Source organism: Salmo trutta, chromosome 28, assembly GCF_901001165.1.
Source record: "Salmo trutta chromosome 28, fSalTru1.1, whole genome shotgun sequence".
Lineage (NCBI taxonomy): Eukaryota > Metazoa > Chordata > Actinopteri > Salmoniformes > Salmonidae > Salmo > Salmo trutta.
Genome location: NC_042984.1, coordinates 34800721 through 34817743, shown reverse-complemented (window position 1 = coordinate 34817743; position 17023 = coordinate 34800721). Strand labels below are relative to the sequence as shown.

The 17023-nt window shown below is 42.2% G+C and overlaps 1 protein-coding gene across 4 annotated transcripts; it reads right to left on the bottom strand.

The window, feature by feature from the left end:
• Positions 1–410: 410 nt before the first annotated feature.
• Positions 411–16516, bottom strand: plod1a (procollagen-lysine, 2-oxoglutarate 5-dioxygenase 1a). 4 transcript variants are annotated; one of them, XM_029719764.1, is made up of 20 exons: positions 16340–16514; positions 15621–16161; positions 15419–15510; positions 15110–15243; positions 14379–14542; positions 13254–13366; positions 12990–13053; positions 11019–11116; positions 10731–10832; positions 9681–9812; positions 8413–8534; positions 8058–8162; positions 7755–7880; positions 7366–7507; positions 6321–6434; positions 4387–4452; positions 3844–3948; positions 3581–3727; positions 2820–2945; positions 411–1425 (listed from the first exon to the last, which is right to left on the bottom strand). In XM_029719764.1, the coding sequence occupies exons 3-20, from the start codon at positions 15452–15454 to the stop codon at positions 1270–1272; spliced, it is 2052 nt and encodes a 683-aa protein (XP_029575624.1). In that variant the 5' UTR covers positions 15455–15510; positions 15621–16161; positions 16340–16514; the 3' UTR covers positions 411–1269. The 4 variants fall into 4 exon arrangements, 3 of the variants coding, with proteins under 3 accessions (XP_029575624.1, XP_029575623.1, XP_029575622.1); XR_003870268.1 differs by lacking the exon at positions 15621–16161 and having other exon boundaries at positions 2394–2945; positions 16340–16515; XM_029719763.1 differs by lacking the exons at positions 2820–2945; positions 15621–16161 and adding an exon at positions 2394–2519 and having other exon boundaries at positions 16340–16516.
• Between the last annotated feature and the right edge of the window lie 507 nt (positions 16517–17023).

Sequence of the window (17023 nt, the reverse complement as noted above, 5' to 3'; positions counted from 1 at the left end):
AGCCTAAAAGCTGTTTCCCCAAAATACAGATCTAGGATTATTTTCCCCTCCCCCAATCCGAACCTTAACCATTAGTGGGGAAAATGCTAAACTGACCCAAGATCAGAATCTAAGTTTAGGGGCAACTTCACCCTACCCCAGCCTAAACAGCAGCTGCTGTATAAATATTCATCAAAGTAAAGGCATTTGGCCATGAGATTTGTGGAGAAGCAGGTATTGTATACACTATGTTGGGACCAATCAATGAAGATACATTTATTTAGGACATGCCATTGGAATAACCTCTGACTGAAGAGTCCATTCTGTAATTGTCTCATTCATTCCGCTATCTTTGTTAGGGCCATAATGAAAACGGTATTTTGGCTTTTGATACAGAACCAACTACTCAAAAGATTGGTTGCACAATGGAATCACAGTTTGGTTCAGTGTTTTATTGACAAATGACCAAAATATAAATTTTCACAACTATCTCTACTAACATTTACAACATTTTTCAGAGTATGCCCAGGCAGCATCAGATCAATTCAGTCAAACTTTGTCCTCAATGATTACTTGTCATGGAATGTAAAAAAATGTATAGTTATTTAAGAGAAGCATACAGTATATGTTCTGGTGCGCTTTCAGCATGATGCAACGTTTTGGAACATTCTGATAGAAATAGGCAATGTAGAACAAACATGCCTGTCTGACATGTAGAATAAGGACTCACGTCGGCTCTATTCATTGCATCTCTATCTACAATGTTTGGCAATGTTTGGGTGCTGAACATGGACTTGTTTTCAACATGAAAATGACAAGGGGAACGATAATGTGTTACGAGCTGTGTTCTTTAGATATTACACATTCGAAAAGCAACACGGAATCTTTGGAATAAATTCCTATTATACAAATATCAAAATAATAAATAGGACAGATGTTTTAATAATCTCCTAGACCATGGTGCATTGCATATTGTATTAGGAGTGTATTTGGAAATGAAGGGCTCTTTACAAATAAAGTTATTCTTATTGCCTCATACTGTATGTAGGAGTGTCTTGATTCAACAAAACAAGTTATTTTGACAGGTAAAATAATAATACTAAAACAGTACATTTGTCTCACAAAAGTTTCAAATGACTTTCAGTGGAAAGGGGTTTCAAGAGAAAAGGTCTCCCGCAACACCCACTTGGATTTGGTTAATGGAGTTTTCCTGAATTAACAAAAGTTCAGTAAAGGCACCATAGAAACAAAAGCTGACACCTGGAAGTGGCAGCTCATTGCCATTGGAACTCAGGGGTCCACAAATGACACTGCGATGTATCGAGTGCCTGCAGTGGTTCGCAGGCCCTCGTGATAGTGGGTGAGCCGTCCAGGGTGCATGAGGGCCCAGCCTTTGCGGGGTGCCTCGACGGAGCAGTTATACCGTATGAACCTGCATCCCCCACCCTTCAATGGGAAAGCAAACAGAAAGATGAAGTCAGGAAAGGTATATCCAGCCAGGAGATTCACACATACTTCACATTCTATACACAGAGAAACGTCAACTTGTCTAGGACTCAAGGTCATACTGCACAGGAGAACACTGAAGGCTTTCATCATAGGTACATAACTATGTGCGAATAACACATTGTGAACAATGGAGAAACAGTAACTGTGCGGAAAGCACTTTCTTCTCAAAACAAACCAGATTATGCACCTATTCTAGTCCAAGTTTGAAAGATGCAGGGTAATGACACGGATGCAATACAACACATCTTCAGAAGCCTTTCAAATGTTGGTTGTTTTTTTACGTGCAAAGGAGAAAGAATGAGAGTCACCAAAATGATTCTGATGAAAACAATCTGGGGTGAGTTTCCCAAAAACATAAAGACCATCTTTAGCAATAAGATCATCTTAAATCCATTGGTGGGCAATGGAGGAACGAGTATCTTAATGCTAAAGATGAACGTGATGTTTTTGGGAAACTCACCCTGGAATAATTGTATTCATAGAAACAAACGGTGATGAAAACATACAAAGCAACTAATGGTCTGCATGCTCAGAACATTTCAGAAGACATACTGTACATACATATACTTGCATTCCTACTTGAAATAAGTTGATTGGCAAACTTGATTGCAACATTTCAGGAAAATACACAACTTCACTGAACTTTCTGTTCCAATTTCACACTAAATGACCGTATACAGTAGTCGGGTTATCCTAACCAATTTGAATAGATGTTAATAGTGGGACACAGGGTTTGAATTACAGAGGTGCCTGAGGGTCTAACAAATCAGGGCACATCCATAAGTGTTACAAATATTACCATGGGGGTAGCCCTACAAGTGTTCACATATCAAAGTTGGTCCAACCCAGTCTTTAGAGGCCAACTCCCCAAGTCAATGTGTTAATCATCACACAAACACACTCACCTGGTAATCAAGCACTTTTTGATTGAGTGCAATATTTATAGTAAATGTGGACGCGTCATGGTGTGGCCTTAAAAAGGGCTGCTCGTCTGGCTTATATCTAACTACAAACGCCAAGTCAAACTGAGCCTGCAAAGAGAGAGACAGACAGAAAATACCAGAGTGATGCAAAGAGTCATGCAGCATTCACAAACGAGCCGGGAGGGCTGCCGGGACAGGCCGCGTGCCCCTTGACCTCCTGGTTGAAACCTCAGCTAAGAAAGAGAAAGAGCGAGCTCCCTGATTCCAGCATACATTCCCAGAGAAGAGACAGGAAAGAGGACAGAACACCTGCATCCTGTCCTAAAACAAGGGCTTAAGGGGTATTTGTTCTAGGTTACCTGCCAGTTTAGTGTGTCTTGCTGGACTGGACACCTAATACTCATTTACCTGATAGTCAATTTCTTTGCTGTTGAGAGCTACATTAATAGTGAAAGTAGATGCATCGTGGTGAGGGGTGAGCAGGGGCTGCTCGTCAGGTTTGTACCTCACTACGAAGTTGAGGTAAGAGATACACTGATAAGAGAAGAGATGCATGTCAGGGTCAACATGGTAGCACAGAGGGACCCCGTTCTATACATAAGATTCTATTAAAAAATATATTTGCAATATAATTTAACACGTCAGTTGCATTTGAATGAAATGAATGACGACTTGTATAAATGTAGACTATTCTACTGTAAATCAGCAGCATACAGTACAATTCTACATTTTGAAAACATAAATAAGAATATTATTGTTAACCTGTGAACAAAGTAATTTTCAAAAGTTAATCAAATAACAGATGTGCATTTAAACATTTTTAGATAAACAAACATAACTCTACTTGGCTAAACTAACAGATATCAGGCCACACAGTGGCGATATGTAACAAAATGGTGCACAAATATTTACATTTTGTGGGAGTTACTAAAGCAAGAACCACGATATACCATTATAACCACACAAACAACCCACCAGCTGAACGTGGACTGTAAAATAAAACTTTACTGATCATTTATGCATTTTCTCTATTGTTCTCCACGTTCTAATGATATAATTCAGGAGTTAAAATCCATGAAAAATGTGTAGAGTAATGAAAATATGAATTTCTGTTGAGCTGCGCATAAATCCATCTAAAATGAGTACAAATGTGTTTTTTAAAACCATACCTTGGTGTAGTATCCAGGATACATTGTCTCTGTGATTGGGGCGATGTAATCCAACAGAAGCTTCTGCCACTCTTTCTCATAATTGATTTGAGTCATGTGGATATCAATGGTGGGGACATTCTCATAGCCGCCCTGGATCCTTGTGTCCTTCAGTAAATAAGGAAATGTAAAAACATGATACAATGCTCAAGTTACTACATTTACAGGTTTGTTAGGTAAGATAATATTGTAGGCTACATTGGTTTAGGAGTATAAATACATACCGTATTTCGGCCACCTGACCACTGTCCAAAGTTTTCCATTTCTTGAACAATGTGGTCACATCCGATATCAGAGAATAGCGGGAACCAGTATACATCAGGGCAAGGCTGGAAGGGGGGGGGAAGTACAATTGAGTGACCTTGCATTTTCAAAGAGTAGCAGATAGGCATGGAATTTCTACTCTCTCCATAAACAGTACATTCTAGAAATATTTTGAGCATGCAGTTTGTGGTCTTCATTTGTAGCCAACTGGACTTTGACCACCCGGAAATAGTCTTCTGTAGCTAAGTTGGTAGAGCATGGCGCTCAAAATAGTGGGTTCGATTTCCGAGGCCACCCGTACGTCAAATGTATGCACACATGATTTGTAAGTCGCTTAGGATAAAAGGGTCTGCTACATGGTATATATTATTATATATTAAGAAACTTCGGTTATCACCTTTATCAGCCATTATCATAATAATTTTATATGTAGCAATAGGCAATGTCGGTGATCTTGAGTGAGCGTTGAAATATTATACTTTGATAGAAAAACAAGTACTCACAGTTTCAATCAGTTTGTCTCTCATTATCTTTGTGTAGTTCTCATGGATGTAACGCTCCTCCCAATCCTGAGGAAAATTAAGAATATACAGTGAGTGTACAAAACATTAAGGACACCTGCTCTTTCCATGACATGGACTGACCAGTTGAAAGCTAAACTGAAAGCACGAACCACTGCATTTAACCATGGCAAGGTGGCTGGGAATATGGCCGAATACAAACAGTGTAGTTATTCCCTCCGTAAGGCAATCAAACAGGCAAAACATCGGTACAGAGACGAAGTGGAGTCGCAATTCAACAGCTCAGACACGAGACGTATGTGGCAGGGTCTACAATCACAGACTACAAAGGTAAAACCAGCCACGTAGCGGACACTGACGTCTTGCTTCTGGACAAGCTAAACACCTTCTTCGCCCGCTTTGAGGATAACACATTGCCACCGACGTGGCCCGCTACCAAGGACTGTGGGCTCTCCTCCGTGGCCGACGTGAGTAAGACATTTAAGTGTGTTAATCCTCGCAAGGCTGCCGGTCCAGACGGCATCCCTAGCAGCGTCATCAGAGCATGTGCAGACCAGCTGGCTGGAATGTTTACAGACATATTCAATCTCTCCCTATCCCAGCATTCAACACCATAGTACCCTCCAAGCTCATCATTAAGCTCAGGTCCATGGGTCTGAACCCCGCCCTGTGCAACTGGGTCCTGGACTTCCTGATGGGCCGCCCCCAAGTGGTGAAGGTAGGAAACAACATCTCCACTACGCCGATCCTCAACACAGGGGCCCTTGAAGGGTACGTGCTCAGCCCCCTCCTGTACTCCCTGTTCACCCATAACCGCAGGCCACACACGCCTCCAACTCAATCATCAAGTTTGCAGACGACACAACAGTAGTAGGCCTGATTACCAACAATGACGAGACAGCCTACAGGGAGGAGGTGAGGGCCCTGGGAGAGTGGTGCCAGGAAAATAACCTCTTACTCAATGTCAACAAAACAAAGGAGCTGATCGTGGACTTCAGGAAACAGCAGGGGGAGTACCCCCCTATCCACATTGACGGGATCGCAGTGGAGAAGGTGGAAAGCGTCAAGTTCCTCGGCGTACACATATCTGATGAGCTGAAATGGTCCACCCACACAGACAATGTGGTGAAGAAGGTTGGCTTGGCTCCTAAAACCCTCAAACTTTTACAGATGCACAATTAAGAGCATCCTGTCGGGCTGTATCACCGCCATGTACGGCAACTGCACCGCCCGCAACCGCAGGGCTCTCCAGAGAGTGGTGCGGTCTGCCCAATGCATCACCGGGGGCAAACTACCTTCCCTCCAGGACACCTACAGCACCCGATGTCACAGGAAGGTCAAAAAGATCATCAAGGACATCAACCACCCGAGCCACTGCCTGTTCACCCCGCTATCATCCAGAAGGCGAGGTCAGTACAGGTGCATCAAAGCTGGGACAGAGAGACTGAAAAACAGCTTCTATCTCAAGGCGATCAGACTGGAGTCAGCATGGGCCAGCATCACTGTGGAACGCTTTGGACACCTTGTAGAGCCCATGCCCCAACGAATTGAGGCTGTTCTGAGGGCAAAAGGGGGAGCAACTAAATATTAGGAAGGTGTTCTTAATGTTTAGTATACTCAGTGTAGAGATGCATTACTATATTTATTGTGATTAGACAAGTTAACACATGAACAGATACAAAGTGTCCACATAAGCAGATTTATATAAAAGACAATGGCATTCTTACTGTTGTAAAGCACTGCAGAACATACACTTGCATGTAATGACATGCAATAAGCTCTTCTGCAGCTGAGTGATGCAATTAGTCTTCAAACAAACTAAATAAAAGTTGTGAGGTACATGCTGAATTGAGGTACATCTAGGCTTGAATTTAGTTTTTTCCCCCCCAATGACTACTTGACAACCCAATTCTCACCTTAGGGTTTTCAAAGATCTGCCACAGATCGTTGTGGAGATGGCTCATCTGGTAGTTTTCTGTCGACAGCATCCGTCCAAAGGTGTGCATATTCGTAACATACATGAAGACTCCCTGAGAAATCGAAGCAAAGGGCGTTAACCTTTTTTTAATAATATAGTTTGAAGCTATAACGTTAAAATATTTGATACCTGGCCTAAGTTTTGGGACTTCTACGGGTTCGACACTGGTGTCTCACTTCTAATCAGAGTTTTGCTATGTTTTGAAACCTAAGCACCCGTGACTGATACTGGACACTGATGGACTGAGAGCAAGCCGAGACTTCAGAATAAATTCCGATGGAATCCTACATGCCATTGCGCCCTTGAGCAAGGCACTTAATTACTACAATTTCTCCAAGGGGTGCTGCCATGCAGCTGACCCATTGCTTTATGCTCACTTTATGTTGTGAGCATATATACACATTTAAGTTCTCTGCAAGGTAATGGAGAGTAAAGTATTCTTACATTTTTTGTTTTATATTTTACCCCTTTTTCTCCCCAATTTCGTGGTATCCAATTGGTAGTTACATTCTTGTCTCATCGCTGCAACTCCCGTATGGACTCGGGAGAGGCGAAGGTCAAGAGCCGTGCATCCTCTGAAACCCAACCAAGCCGCACTGCTTCTTGACACAATGCCCACTTAACCCGGAAGCCAGCTGCACCAATGTGTCGGAGGAAACGCAATACACCTGGCAACCGTGTCAGCGTGCACTGCGCCCGGCCCGCCACAGGAGTCACTAGTGGGACAAGGACATCCCTGCCGGCCAAACCCTCCCCTAACCCGGACGACGCTGGGCCAATTGTGTGCCGTCCCATGGATCTCCCGGTTGCGGTCGGCTGCGACAGAGCCTGGATTCGAACCCAGAATCTCTAGTGGCACAGCTAGCACTGCAATGCAGTGCCTTAGACCACTGCGCCACTTGGAGGCCTGTCATGTATTTTTAATACCCAAAATGAAATGGAGCATTTGACCAATCAATCAATCATAGCTTTCCAACACTGACTTTGTTTCTGGCGTTGTGACAGAAGGCCATGTCGAGGTCCAGGGTGCCCGAGCTGAAGAGGTCGTTGTCGGAGAGCTCCTCGTGAAGGAGGCTGGCCTTCACCAGGTACACCTTGGCCAGGTAGGGGACATTCCACACACCACTGTAGTGACAAGAAACGATATTTAGAACCGGCTTCCCATACATTGTGCTGAAAGCGCTCTCTAAAACAAGACTATGGTACTGGCATGGAAGCTGTAGTAGTGTTGCCGAGTTTAGCAAAACGAGCACCCCCCCCGGGAGAGTCATAACAAAAACCCATCAGACCTCAGCTCTCTATAAAATAACATTGTTCCATAATGACCATATTGGCATATTCAGTTATGGGAAATAATGTGTGTGTGACTTACACTCTGCGTCCTTGCACAATGTCCACATAGTCCTCCGACCTAGCATAGTAACCATCAGCACTGAGTGCTCCCCAGAAGTTGGTCCATAGGCGGCCTTCTCGGGTTATCATGGGTGCAATTATAGGCCTGAAGGGTGACAGGGGATGATTAATCACGTCCCACTGAAAACCAGCTGAGCTTTGAAAGTGTATCCACCCAAATACACGTGTGTGTCCAGTATTTTTAGGAGAGCAGTTATAGCATGCGTCAGAGATCGGGAATCTGGTCAGGCATAATCGACAGGCTCATTTTATTGCTGCTTACTCATTTTGCTCGATGAGAATCTTTAGGGTGTCCTTGTTCTTCAGAACCACTTCGATATCCATGCTGAAGAAATACTCACAGTCCTTGTCCTGTCGGCACATATCACTGGGAACCAAAAAATAGGAAATGTAATAAACACACATTTATGGGGCAGTCCCAAACATATTTTTTTCTTCGTTGGGGATTCGAACCCAGATCGATACAGTACATGTATGCACTGAAGGCAGCGGCCCTAACCAGTAAACTACCCCAGATCACATGCTGAATATCTTTGAGAAACTTAGGAATGATGTCAAGCTAGGTTGTATGTGCGCATCCAAAGCTAGTGTGAGAGAGAAAGCCAAGGTGAACTCACAGGCCGAGGTTGCGGGAAGCCACCCTGTCCATGTTCTCCTCGGGCCCGATGACCTTTACATCCTGGTACTCTTTCCCATGGTCCTTCAGGAAAGAGCTGACCTCTACCTCGTGGTGCTGCTCCTGTAAAAGGACATTGTGGGACAGTAGCAAAGACAAGAGTTGTTGCGCTTCTGTAACAGTCTCAGTCACATTCACACATAGGAAAAATAAAGAGTTACAATGAGAGCATTACAGCCCACCAGATGTTTGAGGTTGAAATTAAACAAAGCCCTTTGTGCTTACCAATGAACTACAATGTGGGATATGGGAATCTGTTCAATGAAATCTGTCATTTCAATTCTTGATAAATATGGAAGGGAGCACTGGGAGTACTGACACTACCTCGCTCTCCAACCAAGGTGTATGAATTGAGGAGCAAAACTGAAGTAGAGATTCAGCAACTCTTGATGGAAATTGGAAGTGAATAAAAACGCTTATTTTTTTTTATGAAAGGAAAACCAACGCGTTCCAGCTTTTGGCCTTCTTCAGGGTTTTCCCGAACTTCCATTGTCCACTAAGAGTTGCTGAATCTCCTCTCTACTTCAATTCTTGATATATTCCCATTAATTCTGGAAGAATATAACTTATGAAAGGATCAACTTTTAACAACAAATGTCAAGTGTTGTAATACAACTTTGATTCATGTCAACATATCTCATGCACGGACCCTGAAGTTAAGTTGGTTGACCCGTGACTGGTACCTGCACAGATCTGACACATTCCTTGTCATTGTTATACTATACACAGAGGCATGTGAGCACATGTGTGGATTGGCAACAATTCGGAAGGAGAAATGCACAAGAGGTTACTGGGTGTAACTAACACTGTGTTCCATTCATATAAGACCAAACGGTTACTCAAATCAAAAGGGAAAATATTTAATTATACACATTTATTAAAGGGATACTTGTATCTACTTAAAATGATCTACTTGCCCAGAGCCTGATGAACTCGTGGATACAATTTGTATGTCTCTGTGTGCAGTTTGAAGGAAGTTGCTAACTAGCGATAGGGCAATGACTAGAAGTCTATGGTAACAGCTAGCTGCGCTAACAATCGCTAAACTACCTGTAACTTCCTTCATACTGGATGCAGAGACATCAAAATGGTATCCATGGGTTCATCTGACTCTGGGGGAGTAGATAAAAGGCTTCACTGAAAAAAAAACAAAGTGTCCCTTTAAACGTTAGATCGATGGTACTATGTAATAAAATGTATTTCTCTCACCTGGTTGTAGATGAAGAGTTTGAGTCGGTTTTTTGGGTATTCCAGTTTGAGCAAGCTCTCAAAGAACACACTGACAAAGGGGGTGGGCTGCTGGATGAAGATCCCAATGACCACCAGTGGGTATTCGCTCTCCTGTACAGACAAACAGACCTCTTAAAAATAGTCATGTAATGTCATTGTCATGTACATTGCAGTCGACTTGAAAACCTTGCATATAAAAATCAAATGCCTTTTCATCCAATTCCCCCAGAGAATCTTGTCACCCAACCTGCAATCAAGCTACATTGGCACACACCACAGGTGACCATTAATCGCACCGGTATAGATTGCGTGTCGGCCGTGTGTGTCGTTTCCGACGCAGGTGTATTACAATTCAGCTTAAGAGTGTATTCTCACTACGAGAGATACATTAGAGGTTTCGAGAAAATAACCTCGGCTAGACCTTTTAGTGTAATGTCAACTTGTCACTTCTCCTACGGAGGTCGCAGGCGAGCCTTGCTCGAAAGTCACCCATATCTGAGCAGTCAGAAGTAAACAGAATGGTCTCTTCAAGCGAAATGCTCCTACAGTAAAAATCTAAATGGCAGAGAAATGCTTTTGAAACAGCTGAAATGTGTTCCTTATATTTAAGACTTTTTTTTAACCTGAAATGTAATGAGTGTATGGACAAGAAAATAACCCCTTTAATACTCTGCACGTGGTTGTGAATTGTTGCATTATACAAGAGTGTAATATGCTTAAGATGAAAAGTTGGTTAAGATGAAGTTGCTTGCATAGTTGAATAGTTTGTTAAAAGGATGCTTACTGGCTGGTGGCTATACTGGGATATTTACGGTAAATTTAAGCTGTGAAGCAAGAATGTCCTTCGCCAATCCCCCGAACCTTCTCTAGGCACATGAAATTCTGTTGCTCATGTCAATTGAAAAGTTTATGTACATATTAGGTAAATAGAAATTTCATCACGATACCTCTGCTACAACTCTCTTCAATGAGAATACGCCCTAAGAGTGTATTACCAGAATACTTTACATAAACAGACAGGCAACCCACCTTGAGTCCTAAGAGTGGCCGCAGGTCCTCAAGACACACACTGCAACCCGTCTCAAACGTCCACACTGTGGGGATGTAGTTGCTCAAGTAGTTGATCTGGAGCTAAAACAAAAAACATTTATTTTATTTTTACCACTTCCTGATACTGTTGTTTACCTACTTTTTTCCAAATATGTGGATGATTTTTTTGGTCTTACATTTACATTCTATTTATTGTGTCTGAATTTCAATGGTCAATAGAATTACAATGGTCAATAGGGGTCAAATGGTCAAAAGTTGGAAGGTTACCTTGGTGGGCCCGTTGCCATGAACAACGACGGGTAATGTATCATACAACACGTTTCTGGCCCGCACTTGCCCGTCCTCAAACTTCAACACCACCTCATCTGTGCGCAAACACACAAACCGTAACATCAGTACCAGTCCTGCGACAAAATGACTGAAACGAATTGCAACAACAACAAAAAAAAAAATCACTGAAGCTGGAGATTTATATCTCCCTCTCTAAGTTTAAGCATCAGCTGTCAGAGCAGCTTACCGATCACTGTACCTGTACACAGCCCATCTGTAAATAGCCCACCCAACTACCTCATCCCCATATTGTTTTTGTTTTTTTTGTTGCTCTTTTGCACCCCAGTATCTCTACTTGCACATCATCATCTGCACATCTATCACTCCGGTGTTAATGCTAAATTGTAATTACTTAGCCACTATGGCCTATTTATTGCCTTACATCCCTAATCTTACTACATTTACACACACTGTACATAGATTTGTCTATTGTGTTATTGACTATATGTTTATTAATTCCATGTGTAACTCTGTTGTTGTTGTTTTGTCGCACTGCTTTGCTTTATCTTGGCCAGGTCGCAGTTGTAAATGAGAACTTGTTCTCAACTGGCCTACCTGGTTAAATAAAGGTGAAATTAAAAAAAGAAAACGTGTACATGACACTGCAACAAATTTTCCCTGTGGGGACAATAAAGTCAGTAAAGCCTGCCAATTGTTGGCCGGCCACGTGCCTTCCAAGAGAGACTTGAAGCATGCCACTCAATGCTAGTCAGTGGCTAATCAATCCACAGTACTGAAACATCCAAACCATCAGAACATCATGTATTGGAGATGGATTCCATTACACAATAATTCAACAGATTTTGTTACAAAACTAACCAACTATGTATTTAATGTGTTCAGGGCTCACTTATAAACAACGCCTAAGTCTCAATGTAATTTACCTGTGTAAATTAAGGTTAAAAATACAAAAGAAAATTCCAAAGCTGACCTGCACCAAAGAAACATTTAGCAACTGTGGGGCGTTGCAGTTGAAACCGGCAAACCACCAGTGACGTCACCACTCACTACATTTTGCGAATGACTGCATGTCTCTCTCTGGGAGACTGGGTTCTACAACGATGCTGTGACAATTTCAGCTCTCTCCTTTTCACCTCAAGTAGGTTTCAAGACGAACACAATCAAGCATGATCTTGCTGTCCCTCTCAAGAAGCTGACTATTATAGGGAAGTCTATAGCTATTAACAGGAAGCCGTTGCTGTGGAGTTGGTAGGATGTAGCGTTTACTCAGCACGCCCACCTAACTGCAGCTGCTTAAAAAGTTTATACACATCCAGCCCTGTGCTTTGGGAGCATCTGGGAAAAGCATGGAGGAGCTGTGCCCGACCCCCTCCCCCTTCCCTCTCTGGTCTACGTGAGCTCAGACACATCCCTCTCTCACAGCAAACTCATAAATTCCTAACGCAGGCTCAGCCTCAGCCAGCGGCATACAGGAAAAAGAGGGGGGGAAGAGGAGGAGAGAGAAAGAGAGTAAAAGAGAGGGAAGAAAGGCTCAAAGCAGTCTGTCAGCTGTCCAAAAAGGGGGCTGCCTGCCACTGAACCAGAAAGCCTAAGGATATGACAACCTGCATCACACCCATACACCTTCATCAAAGCCTCAATCAGCCAATCACGACTAACACAGACAGGAAGTGAAACCAGAGGGAGGTGGCACTTTCCTCTTTTCTTCTCCAAGCATCTCTTTACAGAATGGGAAAAAGCGTAAACTGAAACAGCCGTTTTGATGTCCCAGGAGGCGGGAGGATCAAGAATTTAAAAGCTGATGTCAGCAGGTTTCAGTGGTGCAGTGACCTTTTCATTCGAAAATGTTGAAGTACATGTGTATACTTGTTGGCTAGAGGTGAAGTGGGAGACAATGGCGAGACATGCTCTAAGTCTAAAGAGATGTGTAATTTGTTAAAAACTCACCAAGGGATCCATGAAGATTCTGAAACATTCTGCATCTGTTGTCCAGTGTTATATTGATGGATTTCTGGAGAAACAAAAACATATCACTTATTAAGAACACAAAAACAGCATGAGGAAACATACTGCATAGATATAATGTTACAGTATAATACACATACAGTACTCATACCAAGAAGAAATGCATAGATAGTAAAGTGCTGAGGTAGTTCTGAGAGAGACCACTTAAAGAGCCATAACAAGATCAGTATAGAGGTAGATTCCTACTCTTTTCTCTGGGTTGATATAAATCTTGGTGAAGAAAAGTTGATCACTGTCATTGTCCTCCCCTGTCCAGTCAGCAACCATCTCTTTGAGGTTACGAACATAGCCAATGAATCCTAGGGACAAAGATAGAACGTGTGTGAACGATACGGGTTCTAACCCCAAGCCATAAGATTCCTGAACAACTAATCAAATGGCTACCCAGACTATTTGCATTGCACCCCCCCCCCCCCCCCCCCCCCCCCCCCCCCCCCCCCCCCCCCCTCTTGTACACTGTTGCTCCTCTGTTTATTATCTATGGATAGTTACTTTACCTCTACCTACATGTACATATTACCTCAATTACCTCGACTAACCTGTGCCCCCATACATTGACTCTGTACCGGTACCCCCTGTATATAGCCTCGCTAATGTTATTTTACTGCTGCCCTTCAATTATTTAAATTTTTTACTCAACACTTACTTTACCTCTACCTACATGTACATATTACCTCAATTACCTCGACTAACCTGTGCCCCCACACATTGACTGTACCGGTACCCCCTGTATATAGCCTCGCTAATGTTATTTTACTGCTGCCCTTCAATTATTGACATTTTTTACTTAACTATTTTTTACTCAACACTTATTTTTCTTAAAACTGCATTGTTAGTTAAGGGCTTGTGTGTTCTACACCTGTTGTATTCGGCACATGTGACAAATAAAAGTTGATTTGACAAATACAAAGCAGTTTGAACAGTAGAACCGGAATTTCTAAAACAAATGGTCAATGTAAAAGAGGTCCAATTAATGTGATTTTATATTCCTGTTTGGACATGGGTCCCTCTGGTTTTCAGCAGCTGACTTAAACATTAAGATTATAAAACTGCCATTCACAGTCTCAAACCTTAGTGGATAAACTGCCAGGTGAATTCGTGCCATGTTCCTATGTCTTAGGCCCAATGTCCTCCTTTCTATAAAAATGACTAAGACTTGAGACAACTTCTAACTGGACTGTTGCATGTCAACGTTTAAAAAGCAAAGCTGTGTTTGTTAGTATTAGTGTTTAACTGACCACTTGCTGTTGACAGTTAACAAAAATGGCTGCCTTCCATTGCTAGGTTATCAAGAGGAGTGTGTTTACATACCCCCCGAGCCCAAGAACCTCTTTCCCTCTCGGAAGTGGGGGTGCTTGTCCTCCAAATGTCTGTCGGGCCAGATGAGGGTCTCTGCGGAGAAGACCACCTTGTGCCTTGTCTGCTGGAACTTCTTCAGCAGCTCTTTGGGACCGGAGGCGAAGACAACATCATAGCTGGTCAGAGTGAGATAAAAGAGAACCTTTATGAGCCTCATTGTTCGGGGGGGGGGTATATTAGGATCCCCATTAGCCGACGCCAATAGCGACAGCTAGTCTTCCTGGAGTTGACACATAACGAAAAAGACATTACAGACTAAATACTTTACAATTGACATACATTTAAAAACATTAACATTTACTGTGTGTGTGCCCGCATCTATCAGTTACACATACATGTCAGTACATACACACAACAAATAGGTCACATGGTGGAGAGGCTTTGTGCCGTGAGGTGTTGCTTTATTTGTTTTTTGAAACCAAGTTTGCTGTTCACTTTCCCTATATGAGATGGAAGGGAGTTCCATGCAATCATGGCTCTGTATAATACTGTACATTTTCTTGAATTTGTTCTGGACCTTGGGACTGTGAAAAGACTCCTGGTGGCATGTCTGGTGGGGTAAGACCAGTGCTGAACCAGTCGTTGGGCAAGCTGAATTTTGATGTACACTGAATTTTATGTGTGAATATATTCAATAATATATTAAATAATGCTTATAAGAGTGAAGGCAAATTGAAGGCTACCTGTCAATGAAGAGGACAACCTTGTCTTCCTCCTTTATCTCCTGCAAACCAGCTTTAAGAAGGCGCACTTTCTGACCCCCTCCTGGCGTGGTCATATAGTCCCCACCTTTCCATGGCTCCCCTCTGCCAAGCACCTTCAAACCCAAAGAGAACAACTGCAAACCACATTCTCCACAACAAAAAGATAGATACCTTCTTCAAAAAGGCTTGTTTCCTCACTAAGGCATTGATATTTTCCAGAGTCATTGTCACAGTCATTGTCTGGACACAAGTGTTGGATCAGTTGTATCTTGTCAGAACTTTCCATACCTTGATGGTGTAGTTAAAGTGCCGGGCAGACCTCATGAAACGCCTGAAGCCATCTGTCTCTTTGGTCGCAACAGTCACAACTAAAAGGTTGCCTGAAATAAATTAAAAACAATGGACTTATGTAATTGATGCGAAAATTGGCCCGTGTAGTGTTTGTGCAATGTAAAATCACATAAAACTTGAAGTAAATGTCTGTACCAACCATGCTCAATTGGTTAATATATCCGGAGGTGGTCTCTGAGAATGTATAGATGTGTCTACTTGACCATTGAAATGTTCCCCTTCTCTCTTATGATAGCATACTGTGTAGTACGCTATTAGTGTATGTTTAATGAGTCTTTTCTTAAAACTGTGAAGTGATACTTTCCATCAATCTCTATCAATAAAAAAAAGATTTCCAGCACACATGCAATGTTGATTTATAGCTCGGTAAACATTATGCTAAACTGAAGGAGAAAAAAACATTCGGACGTGTACAGTAGCTAGAAAATTCCTACAGGAAAAAAAACATTAGACTAGGCTAAAAGTAAGTAATCTAATGTTAACTTCTCTCTGCCACTTGCGCATAAAATACTTCAACCTCTGATGAAAACCATAATATACTATCAAGCATTGTAGGCATCTTTCTTGTCATGTATTTTTTGTTCAACAGAACATTAGGCACAAGTCTGAATTAAATCAGACGCGATCCAGTCCACGTCAGCGGCATGGAACTCTCGAGAACACCCGGTGGAACTTTGTATCTGCAATGCAATTGCTTTTTATCAGTCCGAGAGGGTTACATGCAAATTACAATGTAATAACGTTTGAATAGCGACTTCCATGACTCCAACTTTATATCTAGCGAGATTGCTAATTACTCAGCAACATTTAAAATGGAAAGTTGGAATGCAAGTTTAGTTGCTATTTGAGCTGTCCTACCTTCGGATAGTTCTCGCTGATCTTTACAACGTATCACTGGTAAAACCACAAGCAAGGACATCCAGGCCAATATTAATAAGGAAAAAGCTCTCATTTTCGGTTTAAATCTTCACCAATGCTCAGCCTAACACTTCCTTGGCGATATCATATGATTTTAGTCAAAAAGTTGTGTACTTAAAGTGTTTCCAGATTTGATTGACACTTAGTAGACCAATCAGACACAAAACCCCGCCCAACCCACTAAAATAAGCCCACTTTGGAGACGCTTGATGAGATTTTTTGTTGACCCGGTTGGCCAGAACAGCTGCATCAAGTGCACGATTTTTACTGCACCATTAGTCTTTAAAGTGAGACCTCCGCCGACCAGGCGCAGGCAAACATGAAAATAAAAGAAATAGGCTAAGCAAAAAGATCTACTCAAAATACTCTGTAAAAAATAAAACACTATCTTCATTAGATAAGTATTCAACCCCGAGTCAATACATGTTAAGAATAATCTTTGGCAGCCATTACAGCAGCAAGTCTTTAGGGGCAAGTCACTAAGAGCTTTGGACACCTGGATTGTACAATATTGGCACTTTTTTGTATTCTTCAAGCTCTGTCAAGTTGGTTGTAGAACATTGCTAGACAAGCATTTTCATGTCTTGCCATAGATTTTAAAGCCGATTTAAGTCGAAACTAACC